Source organism: Oncorhynchus mykiss, chromosome 25, assembly GCF_057628025.1.
Source record: "Oncorhynchus mykiss isolate SJ-2025 chromosome 25, ASM5762802v1, whole genome shotgun sequence".
Taxonomy (NCBI): domain Eukaryota; kingdom Metazoa; phylum Chordata; class Actinopteri; order Salmoniformes; family Salmonidae; genus Oncorhynchus; species Oncorhynchus mykiss.
This window is the reverse complement of record NC_143046.1, coordinates 68,781,150-68,796,776: the sequence shown is the minus strand read 5'-3', so window position 1 is coordinate 68,796,776 and position 15,627 is coordinate 68,781,150. Positions and strand designations below refer to the sequence as shown.

The following is a 15,627-nucleotide window of genomic DNA, read 5'->3' as shown; positions in this document are numbered from 1 at the left end:
GGCGAGCGAGCGACAGAGGGGGAGGGCGAGCGAGCGACAGAGGGGGAGGGCGAGCGAGCGACAGAGGGGGAGGGCGAGCGAGCGACAGAGGGGGAGGGCGAGCGAGCGACAGAGGGGGAGGGCGAGCGAGCGACAGAGGGGGAGGGCGAGCGAGCGACAGAGGGGGAGGGCGAGCGAGCGACAGAGGGGGAGGGCGAGCGAGCGACAGAGGGGGAGGGCGAGCGAGCGACAGAGGGGGAGGGCGAGCGAGCGACAGATGGCGAGAGCGCGAGCGACAGAGGGCGAGAGCGCGAGCGACAGAGGGCGAGAGCGCGAGCGACAGAGGGCGAGAGCGCGAGCGACAGAGGGCGAGAGCGCGAGCGACAGAGGGCGAGAGCGCGAGCGACAGAGGGCGAGAGCGCGAGCGACAGAGGGCGAGAGCGCGAGCGACAGAGGGCGAGAGCGCGAGCGACAGAGGGCGAGAGCGCGAGCGACAGAGGGGGAGGGCGAGAGCGCGAGCGACAGAGGGGGAGGGCGAGAGCGCGAGCGACAGAGGGGGAGGGCGAGAGCGCGAGCGACAGAGGGGGAGGGCGAGAGCGCGAGCGACAGAGGGGGAGGGCGAGAGCGCGAGCGACAGAGGGGGAGGGCGAGAGCGCGAGCGACAGAGGGGGAGGGCGAGAGCGCGAGCGACAGAGGGGGAGGGCGAGAGCGCGAGCGACAGAGGGGGAGGGCGAGAGCGCGAGCGAGGGGGAGGGAGGGCGAGCGAGGGGGAGGGCGAGCGAGCGACAGAGGGGGAGGGCGAGCGAGCGACAGAGGGGGAGGGCGAGCGAGCGACAGAGGGGGAGGGCGAGCGAGCGACAGAGGGGGAGGGCGAGCGAGCGACAGAGGGGGAGGGCGAGCGAGCGACAGAGGGGGAGGGCGAGCGAGCGACAGAGGGGGAGGGCGAGCGAGCGACAGAGGGGGAGGGCGAGCGAGCGACAGAGGGGGAGGGCGAGCGAGCGACAGAGGGGGAGGGCGAGCGAGCGACAGAGGGGGAGGGCGAGCGAGCGACAGAGGGGGAGGGCGAGCGAGCGACAGAGGGGGAGGGCGAGCGAGCGACAGAGGGGGAGGGCGAGCGAGCGACAGAGGGGGAGGGCGAGCGAGCGACAGAGGGGGAGGGCGAGCGAGCGACAGAGGGGGAGGGCGAGCGAGCGACAGAGGGGGAGAGCGAGCGAGCGAGGGGGAGGGCGAGCGAGCGAGCGACAGAGGGGGAGGGCGAGCGACAGAGGGGGAGGGCGAGCGACAGAGGGGGAGGGCGAGCGACAGAGGGGGAGGGCGACAGAGGGGGAGGGCGACAGAGGGGGAGGGCGACAGAGGGGGAGGGCGAGCGAGCGACAGAGGGGGAGGGCGAGCGAGCGACAGAGGGGGAGGGCGAGCGAGCGACAGAGGGGGAGGGCGAGCGAGCGACAGAGGGGGAGGGCGAGCGAGCGACAGAGGGGGAGGGCGAGCGAGCGACAGAGGGGGAGGGCGAGCGAGCGACAGAGGGGGAGGGCGAGCGAGCGACAGAGGGGGAGGGCGAGCGAGCGACAGAGGGGCGAGCGAGCGACAGAGGGGCGAGCGAGCGACAGAGGGGCGAGCGAGCGACAGATGGCGAGAGCGCGAGCGACAGATGGCGAGAGCGCGAGCGACAGAGGGCGAGAGCGCGAGCGACAGAGGGCGAGAGCGCGAGCGACAGAGGGCGAGAGCGCGAGCGACAGAGGGCGAGAGCGCGAGCGACAGAGGGCGAGAGCGCGAGCGACAGAGGGCGAGAGCGCGAGCGACAGAGGGCGAGAGCGCGAGCGACAGAGGGCGAGAGCGCGAGCGACAGAGGGCGAGAGCGCGAGCGACAGAGGGCGAGAGCGCGAGCGACAGAGGGCGAGAGCGCGAGCGACAGAGGGCGAGAGCGCGAGCGACAGAGGGCGAGAGCGCGAGCGACAGAGGGCGAGAGCGCGAGCGACAGAGGGCGAGAGCGCGAGCGACAGAGGGCGAGGGCGCGAGCGACAGAGGGCGAGGGCGCGAGCGACAGAGGGCGAGGGCGCGAGCGACAGAGGGGGAGGGCGCGAGCGACAGAGGGCGAGAGCGCGAGCGACAGAGGGCGAGAGCGCGAGCGACAGAGGGGGAGGGCGAGAGCGCGAGCGACAGAGGGGGAGGGCGAGAGCGCGAGCGACAGAGGGGGAGGGCGAGAGCGCGAGCGACAGAGGGGGAGGGCGAGAGCGCGAGCGACAGAGGGGGAGGGCGAGAGCGCGAGCGACAGAGGGGGAGGGCGAGAGCGCGAGCGACAGAGGGGGCGGGCGAGAGCGCGAGCGACAGAGGGGGAGGGCGAGAGCGCGAGCGACAGAGGGGGAGGGCGAGAGCGCGAGCGACAGAGGGGGAGGGCGAGAGCGCGAGCGACAGAGGGGGAGGGCGAGAGCGCGAGCGACAGAGGGGGAGGGCGAGAGCGCGAGCGACAGAGGGGGAGGGCGAGAGCGCGAGCGACAGAGGGGGAGGGCGAGAGCGCGAGCGACAGAGGGGGAGGGCGAGAGCGCGAGCGACAGAGGGGGAGGGCGAGAGCGCGAGCGACAGAGGGGGAGGGCGAGAGCGCGAGCGACAGAGGGGGAGGGCGAGAGCGCGAGCGACAGAGGGGGAGGGCGAGAGCGCGAGCGACAGAGGGGGAGGGCGAGAGCGCGAGCGACAGAGGGGCGAGCGAGCGACAGAGGGGCGAGCGAGCGACAGAGGGGCGAGCGAGCGACAGAGGGGCGAGCGAGCGACAGAGGGGCGAGCGAGCGACAGAGGGGCGAGCGAGCGACAGAGGGGCGAGCGAGCGACAGAGGGGCGAGCGAGCGACAGAGGGGCGAGCGAGCGACAGATGGCGAGAGCGCGAGCGACAGAGGGCGAGAGCGCGAGCGACAGAGGGCGAGAGCGCGAGCGACAGAGGGCGAGAGCGCGAGCGACAGAGGGCGAGAGCGCGAGCGACAGAGGGCGAGAGCGCGAGCGACAGAGGGCGAGAGCGCGAGCGACAGAGGGCGAGAGCGCGAGCGACAGAGGGCGAGAGCGCGAGCGACAGAGGGGGAGGGCGAGAGCGCGAGCGACAGAGGGGGAGGGCGAGAGCGCGAGCGACAGAGGGGGAGGGCGAGAGCGCGAGCGACAGAGGGGGAGGGCGAGAGCGCGAGCGACAGAGGGGGAGGGCGAGAGCGCGAGCGACAGAGGGGGAGGGCGAGAGCGCGAGCGACAGAGGGGGAGGGCGAGAGCGCGAGCGACAGAGGGGGAGGGCGAGAGCGCGAGCGACAGAGGGGGAGGGCGAGAGCGCGAGCGACAGAGGGGGAGGGCGAGAGCGCGAGCGACAGAGGGGGAGGGCGAGAGCGCGAGCGACAGAGGGGGAGGGCGAGAGCGCGAGCGACAGAGGGGGAGGGCGAGAGCGCGAGCGACAGAGGGGGAGGGCGAGAGCGCGAGCGACAGAGGGGGAGGGCGAGAGCGCGAGCGACAGAGGGGGAGGGCGAGAGCGCGAGCGACAGAGGGGGAGGGCGAGAGCGCGAGCGACAGAGGGGGAGGGCGAGAGCGCGAGCGACAGAGGGGGAGGGCGAGAGCGCGAGCGACAGAGGGGGAGGGCGAGAGGGCGAGCGACAGAGGGGGAGGGCGAGAGCGCGAGCGACAGAGGGGGAGGGCGAGAGCGCGAGCGACAGAGGGGGAGGGCGAGAGCGCGAGCGACAGAGGGGGAGGGCGAGAGCGCGAGCGACAGAGGGGGAGGGCGAGCGAGCGAGCGAGCGAGCGACGGGGGGAGAGGGGGGGGGGCGAGCGAGCGACAAAGGGGGAGGGCGAGCGAGCGAGAGGGGAGGGCGAGCGAGCGACGGGGGGAGCGGGCGAGCGAGCGACGGGGGGAGAGGGCGAGCGAGCGACGGGGGGAGAGGGCGAGCGAGCGACGGGGGGAGAGGGCGAGCGAGCGACGGGGGGAGAGGGCGAGCGAGCGACGGGGGGAGAGGGCGAGCGAGCGACGGGGGGAGAGGGCGAGCGAGCGACGGGGGGAGAGGGCGAGCGAGCGACGGGGGGAGAGGGCGAGCGAGCGACGGGGGGAGAGGGCGAGCGAGCGACGGGGGGAGAGGGCGAGCGAGCGACGGGGGGAGAGGGCGAGCGAGCGACGGGGGGAGAGGGCGAGCGAGCGACGGGGGGAGAGGGCGAGCGAGCGACGGGGGGAGAGGGCGAGCGAGCGACGGGGGGAGAGGGCGAGCGAGCGACGGGGGGAGAGGGCGAGCGAGCGACGGGGGGAGAGGGCGAGCGAGCGACGGGGGGAGAGGGCGAGCGAGCGACGGGGGGAGAGGGCGAGCGAGCGACGGGGGGAGAGGGCGAGCGAGCGACGGGGGGAGAGGGCGAGCGAGCGACGGGGGGAGAGGGCGAGCGAGCGACGGGGGGAGAGGGCGAGCGAGCGACGGGGGGAGAGGGCGAGCGAGCGACGGGGGGAGAGGGCGAGCGAGCGACGGGGGGAGAGGGCGAGCGAGCGACGGGGGGAGAGGGCGAGCGAGCGACGGGGGGAGAGGGCGAGCGAGCGACGGGGGGAGAGGGCGAGCGAGCGACGGGGGGAGAGGGCGAGCGAGCGACGGGGGGAGAGGGCGAGCGAGCGACGGGGGGAGAGGGCGAGCGAGCGACGGGGGGAGAGGGCGAGCGAGCGACGGGGGGAGAGGGCGAGCGAGCGACGGGGGGGAGGGCGAGCGAGCGAGCGACAGAGGGGGAGGGCGAGCGAGCGAGCGACAGAGGGGGAGGGCGAGCGAGCGAGCGACAGAGGGGGAGGGCGAGCGAGCGAGCGACAGAGGGGGAGGGCGGGCGAGCGAGCGACAGAGGGGGAGGGCGGGCGAGCGAGCGACAAAGGGGGAGGGCGGGCGAGCGAGCGACAGAGGGGGAGGGCGGGCGAGCGAGCGACAGAGGGGGAGGGCGGGCAAGCGAGCGACAGAGGGGGAGGGCGGGCGAGCGACAGAGGGGGAGGGCGGGCGAGCGACAGAGGGGGAGGGCGGGCGAGCGACAGAGGGGGAGGGCGGGCGAGCGAGCGAAAGAGGGGGAGGGCGGGCGAGCGAGCGAAAGAGGGGGAGGGCGGGCGAGCGAGCGACAGAGGGGGAGGGCGGGCGAGCGACAGAGGGGGAGGGCGGGCGAGCGACAGAGGGGGAGGGCGGGCGAGCGACAGAGGGGGAGGGCGGGCGAGCGACAGAGGGGGAGGGCGTGCGAGCGACAGAGGGGGAGGGCGAGCGAGCGACAGAGGGGGAGGGCGAGCGAGCGACAGAGGGGGAGGGCGAGCGAGCGAGCGACAGAGGGGAGGGCGAGCGAGCGAGCGACAGAGGGGAGGGCGAGCGAGCGAGCGACAGAGGGGAGGGCGAGCGAGCGACAGAGGGGAGGGCGAGCGAGCGACAGAGGGGAGGGCGAGCGAGCGAGCGACAGAGGGGAGGGCGAGCGAGCGACAGAGGGGAGGGCGAGCGACAGAGGGGAGGGCGAGCGACAGAGGGGAGGGCGAGCGAGCGAGCGACAGAGGGGAGGGCGAGCGAGCGAGCGACAGAGGGGAGGGCGAGCGAGCGAGCGACAGAGGGGGAGGGCGTGCGAGCGACAGAGGGGGAGGGCGTGCGAGCGACAGAGGGGGAGGGCGTGCGAGCGACAGAGGGGGAGGGCGAGCGAGCGAGCGACAGAGGGGGAGGGCGAGCGAGCGAGCGACAGAGGGGGAGGGCGAGCGAGCGAGCGACAGAGGGGGAGGGCGAGCGAGCGAGCGACAGAGGGGGAGGGCGAGCGAGCGAGCGACAGAGGGGGAGGGCGAGCGAGCGAGCGACAGAGGGGGAGGGCGAGCGAGCGAGCGACAGAGGGGGAGGGCGAGCGAGCGACAGAGGGGGAGGGCGAGCGAGCGACAGAGGGGGAGGGCGAGCGAGCGAGCGACAGAGGGGGAGGGCGAGCGAGCGAGCGACAGAGGGGGAGGGCGAGCGAGCGAGCGACAGAGGGGGAGGGCGAGCGAGCGAGCGACAGAGGGGGAGGGCGAGCGACAGAGGGGAGGGCGAGCGACAGAGGGGAGGGCGAGCGAGCGAGCGACAGAGGGGAGGGCGAGCGACAGAGGGGAGGGCGAGCGACAGAGGGGAGGGCGAGCGAGCGAGCGACAGAGGGGAGGGCGAGCGAGCGAGCGACAGAGGGGGAGGGCGTGCGAGCGACAGAGGGGGAGGGCGTGCGAGCGACAGAGGGGGAGGGCGTGCGAGCGACAGAGGGGGAGGGCGTGCGAGCGACAGAGGGGGAGGGCGAGCGAGCGAGCGACAGAGGGGGAGGGCGAGCGAGCGAGCGACAGAGGGGGAGGGCGAGCGAGCGACAGAGGGGGAGGGCGAGCGAGCGACAGAGGGGGAGGGCGAGCGAGCGACAGAGGGGGAGGGCGAGCGAGCGAGCGACAGAGGGGGAGGGCGAGCGAGCGAGCGACAGAGGGGGAGGGCGAGCGAGCGAGCGACAGAGGGGGAGGGCGAGCGAGCGAGCGACAGAGGGGGAGGGCGAGCGAGCGAGCGACAGAGGGGGAGGGCGAGCGAGCGAGCGACAGAGGGGGAGGGCGAGCGAGCGAGCGACAGAGGGGGAGGGCGAGCGAGCGAGCGACAGAGGGGGAGGGCGAGCGAGCGAGCGACAGAGGGGGAGGGCGAGCGACAGAGGGGGAGGGCGAGCGAGCGAGCGACAGAGGGGAGGGCGAGCGAGCGAGCGACAGAGGGGAGGGCGAGCGGGGGGAGGGCGAGCGAGCGACAGAGGGGGAGGGCGAGAGAGCGAGCGACAGAGGGGGAGGGAGAGTGATGATGAGTGACTCTGACCCTGACATTCTGGGCCAGCCTCCACAAGAACAAACTGATTAAACAAACTATGAAACCCTTGGTTAGCCCACAGACGTATATTAAAACCAGGTTAACCACGATTGTTGACAATTGGTAAACTCAAACTAGCTATACTTCAAACAAATAAATGTACTTCACTAGATAACTATATCTATTGATGTCGTCTGTGGAACATTTAATACGGACCTGCCAATTGGCCCATGCTTTCTTTGGTGGAATATGGTTAACTAGCAAATTCGACTAAACACACCCTGGCCACTAACAAATTACTGCATTTGCAGGTTAACTCGAACAGCAGTGTAAATTTCATCTAGTCTGATCGTGAAAACATATGCTAGTCCATTAATTATACATCTCAAAGATAGCTACCTAACCTAGCTTCTACCTACCGACATTTGACTTTGTTGGGACATTCTGTCAACACCTATACAATGTCAATGCCAATGTTAACTAGCTAATATTGGTGTAGTGACTAGCATCTAGTTTGTGCTGAGCCTAGCAAATTAGTTCTCCATTTAGTTTGACATTATGATTAGCAAACACGTCAAGTAGCTAGTGAATGCACATCAGATACGACCACAGTAACTGGTGCACTAGCTGGCTAACGAGTTAGCTAGCTAGTACAGTAGCCATCCGATATTTCCACCAAAAACAAGTCCTCTTCAGTGTTTATCGTCATCTAGCTGTGTTTGCAATATACTGTTTCTTTGAATAATATTATTTCATACTGGTACCGTAGGTCGTTATATTGCCAAAATATAAAATGGCAAGTAACGACAGAAAGTTAACTAACGGTTAGCTGTGATGCTGCCTGGGTCGTTCGCATGCTAATGTTATAGCTTCCTAGCTAGCTAGTCAGAGGCTAGCTAGGTAATGTTATCGAGTTACGGAAATGTTACAGGAATACTCAGTGTGTGTAAAATGGATTTATAACTAGCTAGTTCACGTTGCAACATATTTCACTTTGCAAAAATATATATTTATTCTGACGTCAAACTGTGTAAACGAGCTGAAAATTAATCCCACATCTCTTGATGTGGAAGCAAGCTAGCTACTATTGCTAACTGGCTAGAATCACACATAGGTACCCAGAAACAAGCTATCTGCAGATTAACGACAATGAGCCGTAACGTGTTACCTTGATCCTCTGTTGTCCGGAACGAATACGGTGGCAAGTTGTTATCCTCTATTATACAATATTAAACTAAAATGCTTCCAATCATGTAAGAGTAGCCTCTCCAAGTAGCGGCAAACCAGCAGGAAGGCTATTTTGGCTTTTTTTTTTTAGACAGACAAACCAACGAGTGCCTATTTACCTTCTAACGAAATAATCCTCCGAGTCCCATTATAACAAAATAGACGTATAAAAATATTAAGTGGAGTCAATCACATTCCCTATTTATGAGAAGAAAAAAAATTATAACTTGTTTACACCACACCTCTTTTTTTGTTATATTTCTGTAGACAGTGTTTAATTTGGGGACATCTCTATTCACTCTTTTGTCAATAGTACTGGGCAGAGTCCATTGCACACATAAGAGATACACCCAACCCTGATGCTCGGTTTGGCACTATAGACGATGGTGATTGGTTTGTTCAAAGAATGTAATGGATGGGGTTGGACATTTAGATAACGTCCATCATTCCGCTAACAGAGTCGCTCCTAGAGATTAATTTTTTTTTAGAAGGTAGGTTGAGGTGTATGGGACTAGGAAGGATATTGGGTTAAAGACGAGGTGGAATTTTATACTTTAGTCGCTGCCTAACCCTCTTCCTGGAGATCTTCCGTCCTGTGGATTCAGTTCAACCCTAATTGAACACCTAATTATACTAATTAGCTGCTCAACAAGACCTTAACTAGCTGAATCAGATGTGATAAATTAGATTTGGACTGAAAATTTACAGGACAGTAGATCTCCAGGGAGAGGGTTGGGCAGCCCTGGCAAGTGGGTGGGGAATCCTCTCCTTATGGCATGAAGCTAAACCTGTTAAGGCCCAACCCTGATTTACCGTTCATTCACACTGAAGGACGGTCTTGAACGGGCAAGGACCAACTACTTCTCTTGGTTTCCCATTAGTTATATTATTTAAAGAGCACATCAACATTACGGATAGGAAGAGAGGATTTACAACAGCTGTCTCAAATAGTCAGTTAAGAACAAATTCTTATTCACAATGACGGCCTAACCCGGACGACGCTGGGCCAATTGTGCGCCACCCTAACACCTCTTGCACTGAGATGCAGTGCCTTAGACCCCTGCGCCACTCAGGAGCCACTCAAGAGCCAGAGTGGCACTGATCTTTTCTCAGCAAGTACACCACATCAAATTTTACAATACACCAAAATTATGGATAAGAATAATATCCCAAAAAGGATGGATGGAAATCAAAAAAACAATTAAAAAATATACAAGCATTTGTTATTGAAGTTGAGTTTCAACAGTGACATACTGTAGCTATACTAACATAGTATTAAAATAGCTAAACGATATCAAAACAAGTCCATATTGTTTTACAATTCTTTCCCCTTCAGTTTTGGTAATATTGAAACTGTTCAGCCCCATGCTGCATTTTTTTGTTTAGTAATGAAAAATAAATTAAATGACAAGATTAAACATTATTAAATCATTGCATTAAGCATGTGAGTGGGGGGTGTCTGTCAAGTATACTTGACTGTTAATCTAATTGAAATGGGATACTTAAGATAAAACTGATAAGTATAACGCTAGCATATTACTTTACCTTGAATTTCTAACTCAGGGTGAAAGTAAGGAAAAATCAATGAAATAGAAACTTTAGCACACCACAGGAAGCAGCTGGCACAGTAAACCTACGGAATGGGTTGACAATTTCTCCCCTGAAGACTTTAAAACTGAACCCATATTAAAAAGGGACACTTCAGAATTTTGGCAATGAAGCCCTTTATCTATTTCCCCAGTCAGATGAACTCACGGACACAATGTTTAAATTAAGTGTTAAAGGAATTAACACTCAATTTGTCTCAGGTCCACATGTGAGGGGACATACGCAGCCTGGTCTCATAGACGAGACATAACATAGTAAATGTAAATCCGGGATCACAAATTGGTATGATATGTTACATTTGGTATGGTTACAAAAGCCTTAACGTAACCATCGGTCTTAAGGCAAAACCAAGAGTGGGGTGGTTGGTTGGGATGGGTGGGCGTATAACCTAAAGGTTGCGAGATCAAATTTCATCATGGACAACGTTAGCATTTTAGCAACTTTTCAACTAATTAGCATGTTAGCCAACTCTTCCCCAAACCTTTCAGCTCATCATTCCCCTAACCTTAACCCTTTAGCCCGTAAGAGTCTAAGCCCTGTCCAAACTGAGGGAGGGGGTTCTACTAAGATATATGGAATTGTTTTAAGGTCATACCAATGATCATTTTACTATTTGTGTTTGAATTTTAAAAGAACCATCGAAGTATCAAAAAATATATTTGATGAACATGTTTTATTCAGCCTTACTGCTATTAGACCATACAAACAGATTCACTACATGGAAAAACAAAATTCTAAATTAAGCGTGCTCTGAAGTGTCTTTCCTATATATGAGAGATACAGTATAAGAAAGATGTTACTTTTTATGTACATGTATTTAACCCCTTATTTTTCACACTAAACAGTCTAAGCCAGGGAAAGGGGTTCTACTAAGCATTGTGGAATTGATTTACGAAGGTCATACCAGAGATAATTTTGCTATTTTAGAGTTAAGATCCCTTGAAGCATCAAGAAAATATTTGTAAAACAAATATACACTACCATTCAAAAGTTTGGGGTCACTTAGTAAGCCATTTTTGAAAGATTAGCACATTTAGTAGTCCATTAAAATATCATCAAATTGATCAGAAATACAGTGTAGACATTGTTAATGTTGTAAATGACTATTGTAGGTAGAAATGGCTGATTGTTTTATGGAATATCTACATAGGCAAACAGAGGCCCATTATCAGAAACTCTCACTCCTGTGTTCCAATGGCACGTTGTGTTAGCAAATCCAAGTTTATAATTTTAAAGGCTAATTGATCATTAGAAAGCCCTTTTGCAATTATGTTAGCACAGCTGAAAACTGTTGTACTGATTATAGAACCAATACAACTGGCCTTTAGACTGGAGCATCAGCATTTATGGGTTCGATTACAGGCTCAAAATGGCCAGAAACAAAGAACTTTCTTCTGAAACTTGTCAGTTTATTCTTGATCTGAGAAATGAAGGCTATTCCATGCAAGAAATGCCAAGAAACTGAAGATCTCCTACAACGCTGTGTACTACTCCCTTCACAGAACAGCACAAATTGGCTCTAACCAGAATAGAAAGAGGAGTGGGAGGCACTGGTGCACAACTGAGCAAGAGGTCAAGTACATTAGACTGTCTAGTGTGAGAAACAGATGTCTAACAAGTCCTCGACTGGCAACTTCATTAAATAGTACTTGCAAAACTCCAGTATCAACGTCAACAGTGAAGAGATGACTCCGGGATGCTGGCCTTCTAGTCAGAGTTGCAAAGAAAAATCCATATCTCAGACTGGCAAAAAAAAAAAAGAAAGATTAAGATGGGCAAAAGAACACAGACACTGGACAGAGGAACTCTACCTAGAAGGCCAGCATCCCGGAGTCACCTCTTCACTGTTGACTTTGAGACTGGTGTTTTAAATCAGAACCGTTTTCAGCTGTGCTAACATAATTGCAAAAGGGCTTTCTAATGATCAATTAGCCTTTTTTAAATTATAAACTTGGATAAGCGAACACAACGTGCCATTGGAACACAGGAGTGATGGTTGCTGATAAATGGGCCTCTGTACAGCTACGGAGATATTCCATTTTTTTCTTTATCTGCCGTTTCCAGCTACAATAGTCATTTACAACATTATCGCTCCCTCTTATAATTTGGGATCAAATATGCTCTGAAAGCAAACATGTTGACATGAGTACCCTGATATCGTGGAATTTGTGCCATTCTGAAAAAAATGTTAGTTTTCTGTATTTCTGTAAATTATCATTGGGTTTACTTGATAGCTACCTACACAAATAGCTAGCTAGAACAAAGTGTTAATAAGATATTCATTTAAAAAGATTAAAAGCAATACACTGTATTTCTGATCAATTTGATGTTTTAAATTGTAAAAAGTGTTTCTTTCAAAAACAAATAAATTTAAGTGACCTCAAACTTTTGAACGGTATTGTATATAAAATGGTTTATTTGCCCATACTGCTATTTGCCCATACAAAACGCATAGAATAACAGATTCACTACATGGAACAACAGATAGCCCCCCCCAAAAAAAAAAAAAATCTAAAGGAATTTTGTTCTGAAGTTTCTGTCCTATATTTAAGAGGTACAGTATAAAAAATAAAAATGAATCTGGAATTTTTTCTTTTAACATGTATTGAATGCCATATTCGTAACATATCATACAAAATGGGTGATGCACATACACAAATGAATACATATCATACGAAACTTAGCATATTGTAGTAAATGGTGTCTTAGATTTACATACAGAATTATGTGAAATGCTCTTAGACCAGGTTGACATATGCAGCAGAGTCCCTGCATAGCAACTGTCATGTTATTCCACTCTGTGCCATTTGAGTGGAAATAAAGCTGCTCCTCTGAATAAGTATGATGAAGTACTGCATGCTCTGGTTCTGAACCCTGGCCTTTGTGACCCACTGAGTATGTTAGTTAAATTACAGGAGAGCATGCATTAGATCAACTAGAATTATATTTCTAAAGAAATACCAGTTGGCTTTAGCTAAACAAAATACCAAACAAGTTGGGAGAAACATTTGAATAACAAATACTGCGATTCAATCTCATTTTAAGCCCTAGCGGTTAAAAGAGATTATTAATCCGTTTCTGGGATAAGTATAATACTACTTTCAAGAAAGAAAAAATATAATTGTGTTGATTTCATGAATCCAAATGAGTACTCTGTGAGTGCAAGAGGAATATTGATTGATTAAATAGGGACTGCAGTCTTGCCCTTCTTTGAGAGCCCTCTATTGCATCCGACTCACACTTCTAGCTTCTTATCCCTCTTGGAGCCATGCTTCTTGTGTGATCTAGATTTGAGTTTTAATGCAGAGGCACTCTTCAGGGTGTCCCTCTTCCCTGAGGTGAATTCCTCCGCCCCTGGCTTCCACAAGAGCAGCTGTGCATCCTCCCCTCCTGTGAGCAGGGCCTCCCCTGCGGGATCCCAGAGGAAGCAGCGCACTGTGGAAGAGTGGCCCCCTTGGAGGGACCTCAGCAGACACAGGCCTTCCTCACTGCACTCCAGAAGGTGGATGTCTCCATTGTTTGTCCCACCTAGCACTAGTAAGCGCCCTGCCTCCTCCAGCCAAGTCCCGCCAACAAAGTAATCCAGGGCCACTTCATTAGAGAGAGGGGTCAGGCTGCGGGCATCAGCAGCACTGAAGAGTGTGAGAGGCTTGTCTGTGTCCAACTGACCCAGGTCCCACAGATGGAGGCCCTCGTCGTGGCTGAGGCACAGCAGCTGGTTGAAGTCCTTCCCTGCCCAGCACACTGAGCTAGCAGAGGAGCCACAGTTACAGGTGGCCAGCAGGGCCTCCTCCTCTGCACCAAGGCTCAGGTCAAACACATTCACCAGGCCATCAGTGGAGCCAGACGCCAAGTGGTCGGCATTCCGGGGGTGGAAACGCACCTGCGTGATGTCATCACTGTGGGACTCAGAGTACACACCCAGAACCCCTCCCTTCTCCTTTGCCATGCGGGCATCCCAGAAAACCAAGAAGCTATCATCTTCATCGACCTGTTCAGTGCCTGCACATAGGACCACATCGCTGCAGCTCACATCAAAGCTGCAGAAGTGGTGGGAGGAGTCACTCCTGAACACCTGTGCTGCCTCTGAACCAGGGCAGCGGACATCCCACGTCCTCACTGTCCCATCAGCAGAGCCTGAGAAGAGCAGGTCAGGGGAGGTGTGGGCAAAGCACACCCCACAGATTGCACCACTATGTCCCTGGTACTCCCTGAGCAGGCTGAGGCTGTCCTCACTATGCAAACGGATGGAGAGGTTGGAGCAGCATACGGCCACCAACCCTGGGCCCGAGACAGTCTGATGGGACAGGTCCAGCAGGTAGGTGGGCTCATCTGGCTGGACACGCCGAGTGATTGACAGAGCTTTGAACTTCTCCCCCAGACTCTCCATGGCAACTTCCTGCAACTACACCCAGCTGGATAGAGAGGATGTGCAGAATATAGATGTGTAATATGGAAGAAACTCCATCTAATCACAAGACATACACCTACTTACTCACTTAACTCAAAATGTGGGTCTGGTAATGGTTAAATTAACACAAGAAAGAACCAAGGGACTTTGTTCCCATAGAGTCCACTGTGATTTGTGAGGCTTGTTGCACTCACTCGGCCTGTCATTACTGTTGGTGTAAGTTATCTCTAAAGTTAGTAGCTCACTGTGTGTGATAGAAACACTAGTCAACTAACAGTGAATACTATCCTCTATGTTAGTATTATGTTACTGCCAAACAGATTTAATTAACTTATAGCTGTTGTCTGGATTGATAACTAAAAAGCTGATACCTACCTAGCCAATATTAGTCACCAATGAAGGTGGCGAGTATGAAGTCACTATAGTAGTAGCAAATAAAGTGACTAATTTAGCTAGCTAAAAACACTCGCTAAATTAGCTAGCTAAACGTTTGCTAGCTTGCAAGTGGAAAGTTCTTGAAGGGTTCACTTATTGAAGGACCAAAGAAAGTACGTTAACATTCCAGTAACATTTGTATTCAATGCCCAGTATGAACCACAAATACAAAAAAAACATATGTTATATATGTAACCTTGTAAACGACTCACTTACCTGGCAAAATAGACGGTGTCTGATTTTCATGAGCACGTTGTGACACGGTGTCACTGTATTTACTGCCCGTTGATGGACCAATTTCCTCAATGCATGAGTTCCGCTGTTGAATTTCAGAGCAAAATTACAGTCATAGACAGTACAGTATGAAGATAGGCAGAAACTGCCTCTCCAATAGAAATCACCGACCACACTTGTAAGGGATGTCATGGCGACGTTAGCCAAGTAAACACATATGCAGAAACACGTCCGCGTGAGACGACGGGTCTCACGGTTCTCTCGCGCCAAACTGCTCAGGTCGTCAAAGGCACTCCGATATAAATGATTTCTTTTCGGAAATGGAAACGTGTTAGTTTGTTACTTTCACAAGGTTGGAGTAATAACATGTTCAACTGCTTAAAACACTGTCTCGAATCAAGGTTGTGCCTTTAGATTTCGAGAAAATTAACAACTAAGTAATAACATTTCACGGCCTGGTCGGTTTCACAAGCGTTCACGGAAGTCTCACGATGTTGCGCGTCTGGGATTAGAAACTCTGTGCTATAGTACAGGCAATACCAATGTCGATAAAGACACTGACTTTTTTTATCGGTGAAATAATTGATTAACATTCATATGAGCATCATCCGGCACGATAGGGAACGGGTCATCACTGGCCATGCTGGAGTGGACAGAAGTAATGGCACCGTCTAACCTTAGCCCTTGACCATGATTCTCATTGTCATTACATTATACATAACAGTCATTGGACGAATATGTCTTCTGTATGAGTTTTGAGCCCGGACACTCAATCTGAACATGAACGCGCGTCGCTTACGGTACGGTATTGGAAGCATACGAACATTATCTTTCGTATCATATCTTTCAAAACGAAAGGTAAATTGATATACACCTTAATAGGGTTAGTATACCCACATGGTCATATTTCCATGGTACCGCGTATGTTTACAGAAAAAGGGGAAATAT

The 15,627-nt window shown here is 55.6% G+C and overlaps 2 protein-coding genes across 6 annotated transcripts in view; both read right to left on the bottom strand.

The window, feature by feature from the left end:
• LOC110505634 (serine/threonine-protein phosphatase 2A 56 kDa regulatory subunit epsilon isoform) overlaps positions 1-14,764 on the bottom strand; it is a 79,583-nt gene extending 64,819 nt beyond the window's left edge. Inside the window, exon 1 of one of the 5 annotated variants that reach the window (XM_021584980.3) lies at positions 14,662-14,764. The gene's annotated coding sequence lies outside the window, so the exon portion shown is untranslated. Of the gene's footprint in view, positions 1-7,932; positions 8,362-14,661 lie in introns of those variants that run through there. The other 4 variants (XM_021584979.3, XM_021584976.3, XM_021584978.3 and 1 more) reach the window with 4 other exon arrangements.
• On the bottom strand, positions 10,258-14,764 carry wdr89 (WD repeat domain 89). Its single transcript, XM_021584983.3, has 2 exons — positions 14,662-14,764; positions 10,258-14,014 (listed from the first exon to the last, which is right to left on the bottom strand). Exon 2 carries the CDS (start codon positions 13,987-13,989, stop codon positions 12,835-12,837), a length of 1,155 nt encoding a protein of 384 aa, XP_021440658.2. The 5' UTR covers positions 13,990-14,014; positions 14,662-14,764; the 3' UTR covers positions 10,258-12,834.
• Positions 14,765-15,627: the final 863 nt, after the last annotated feature.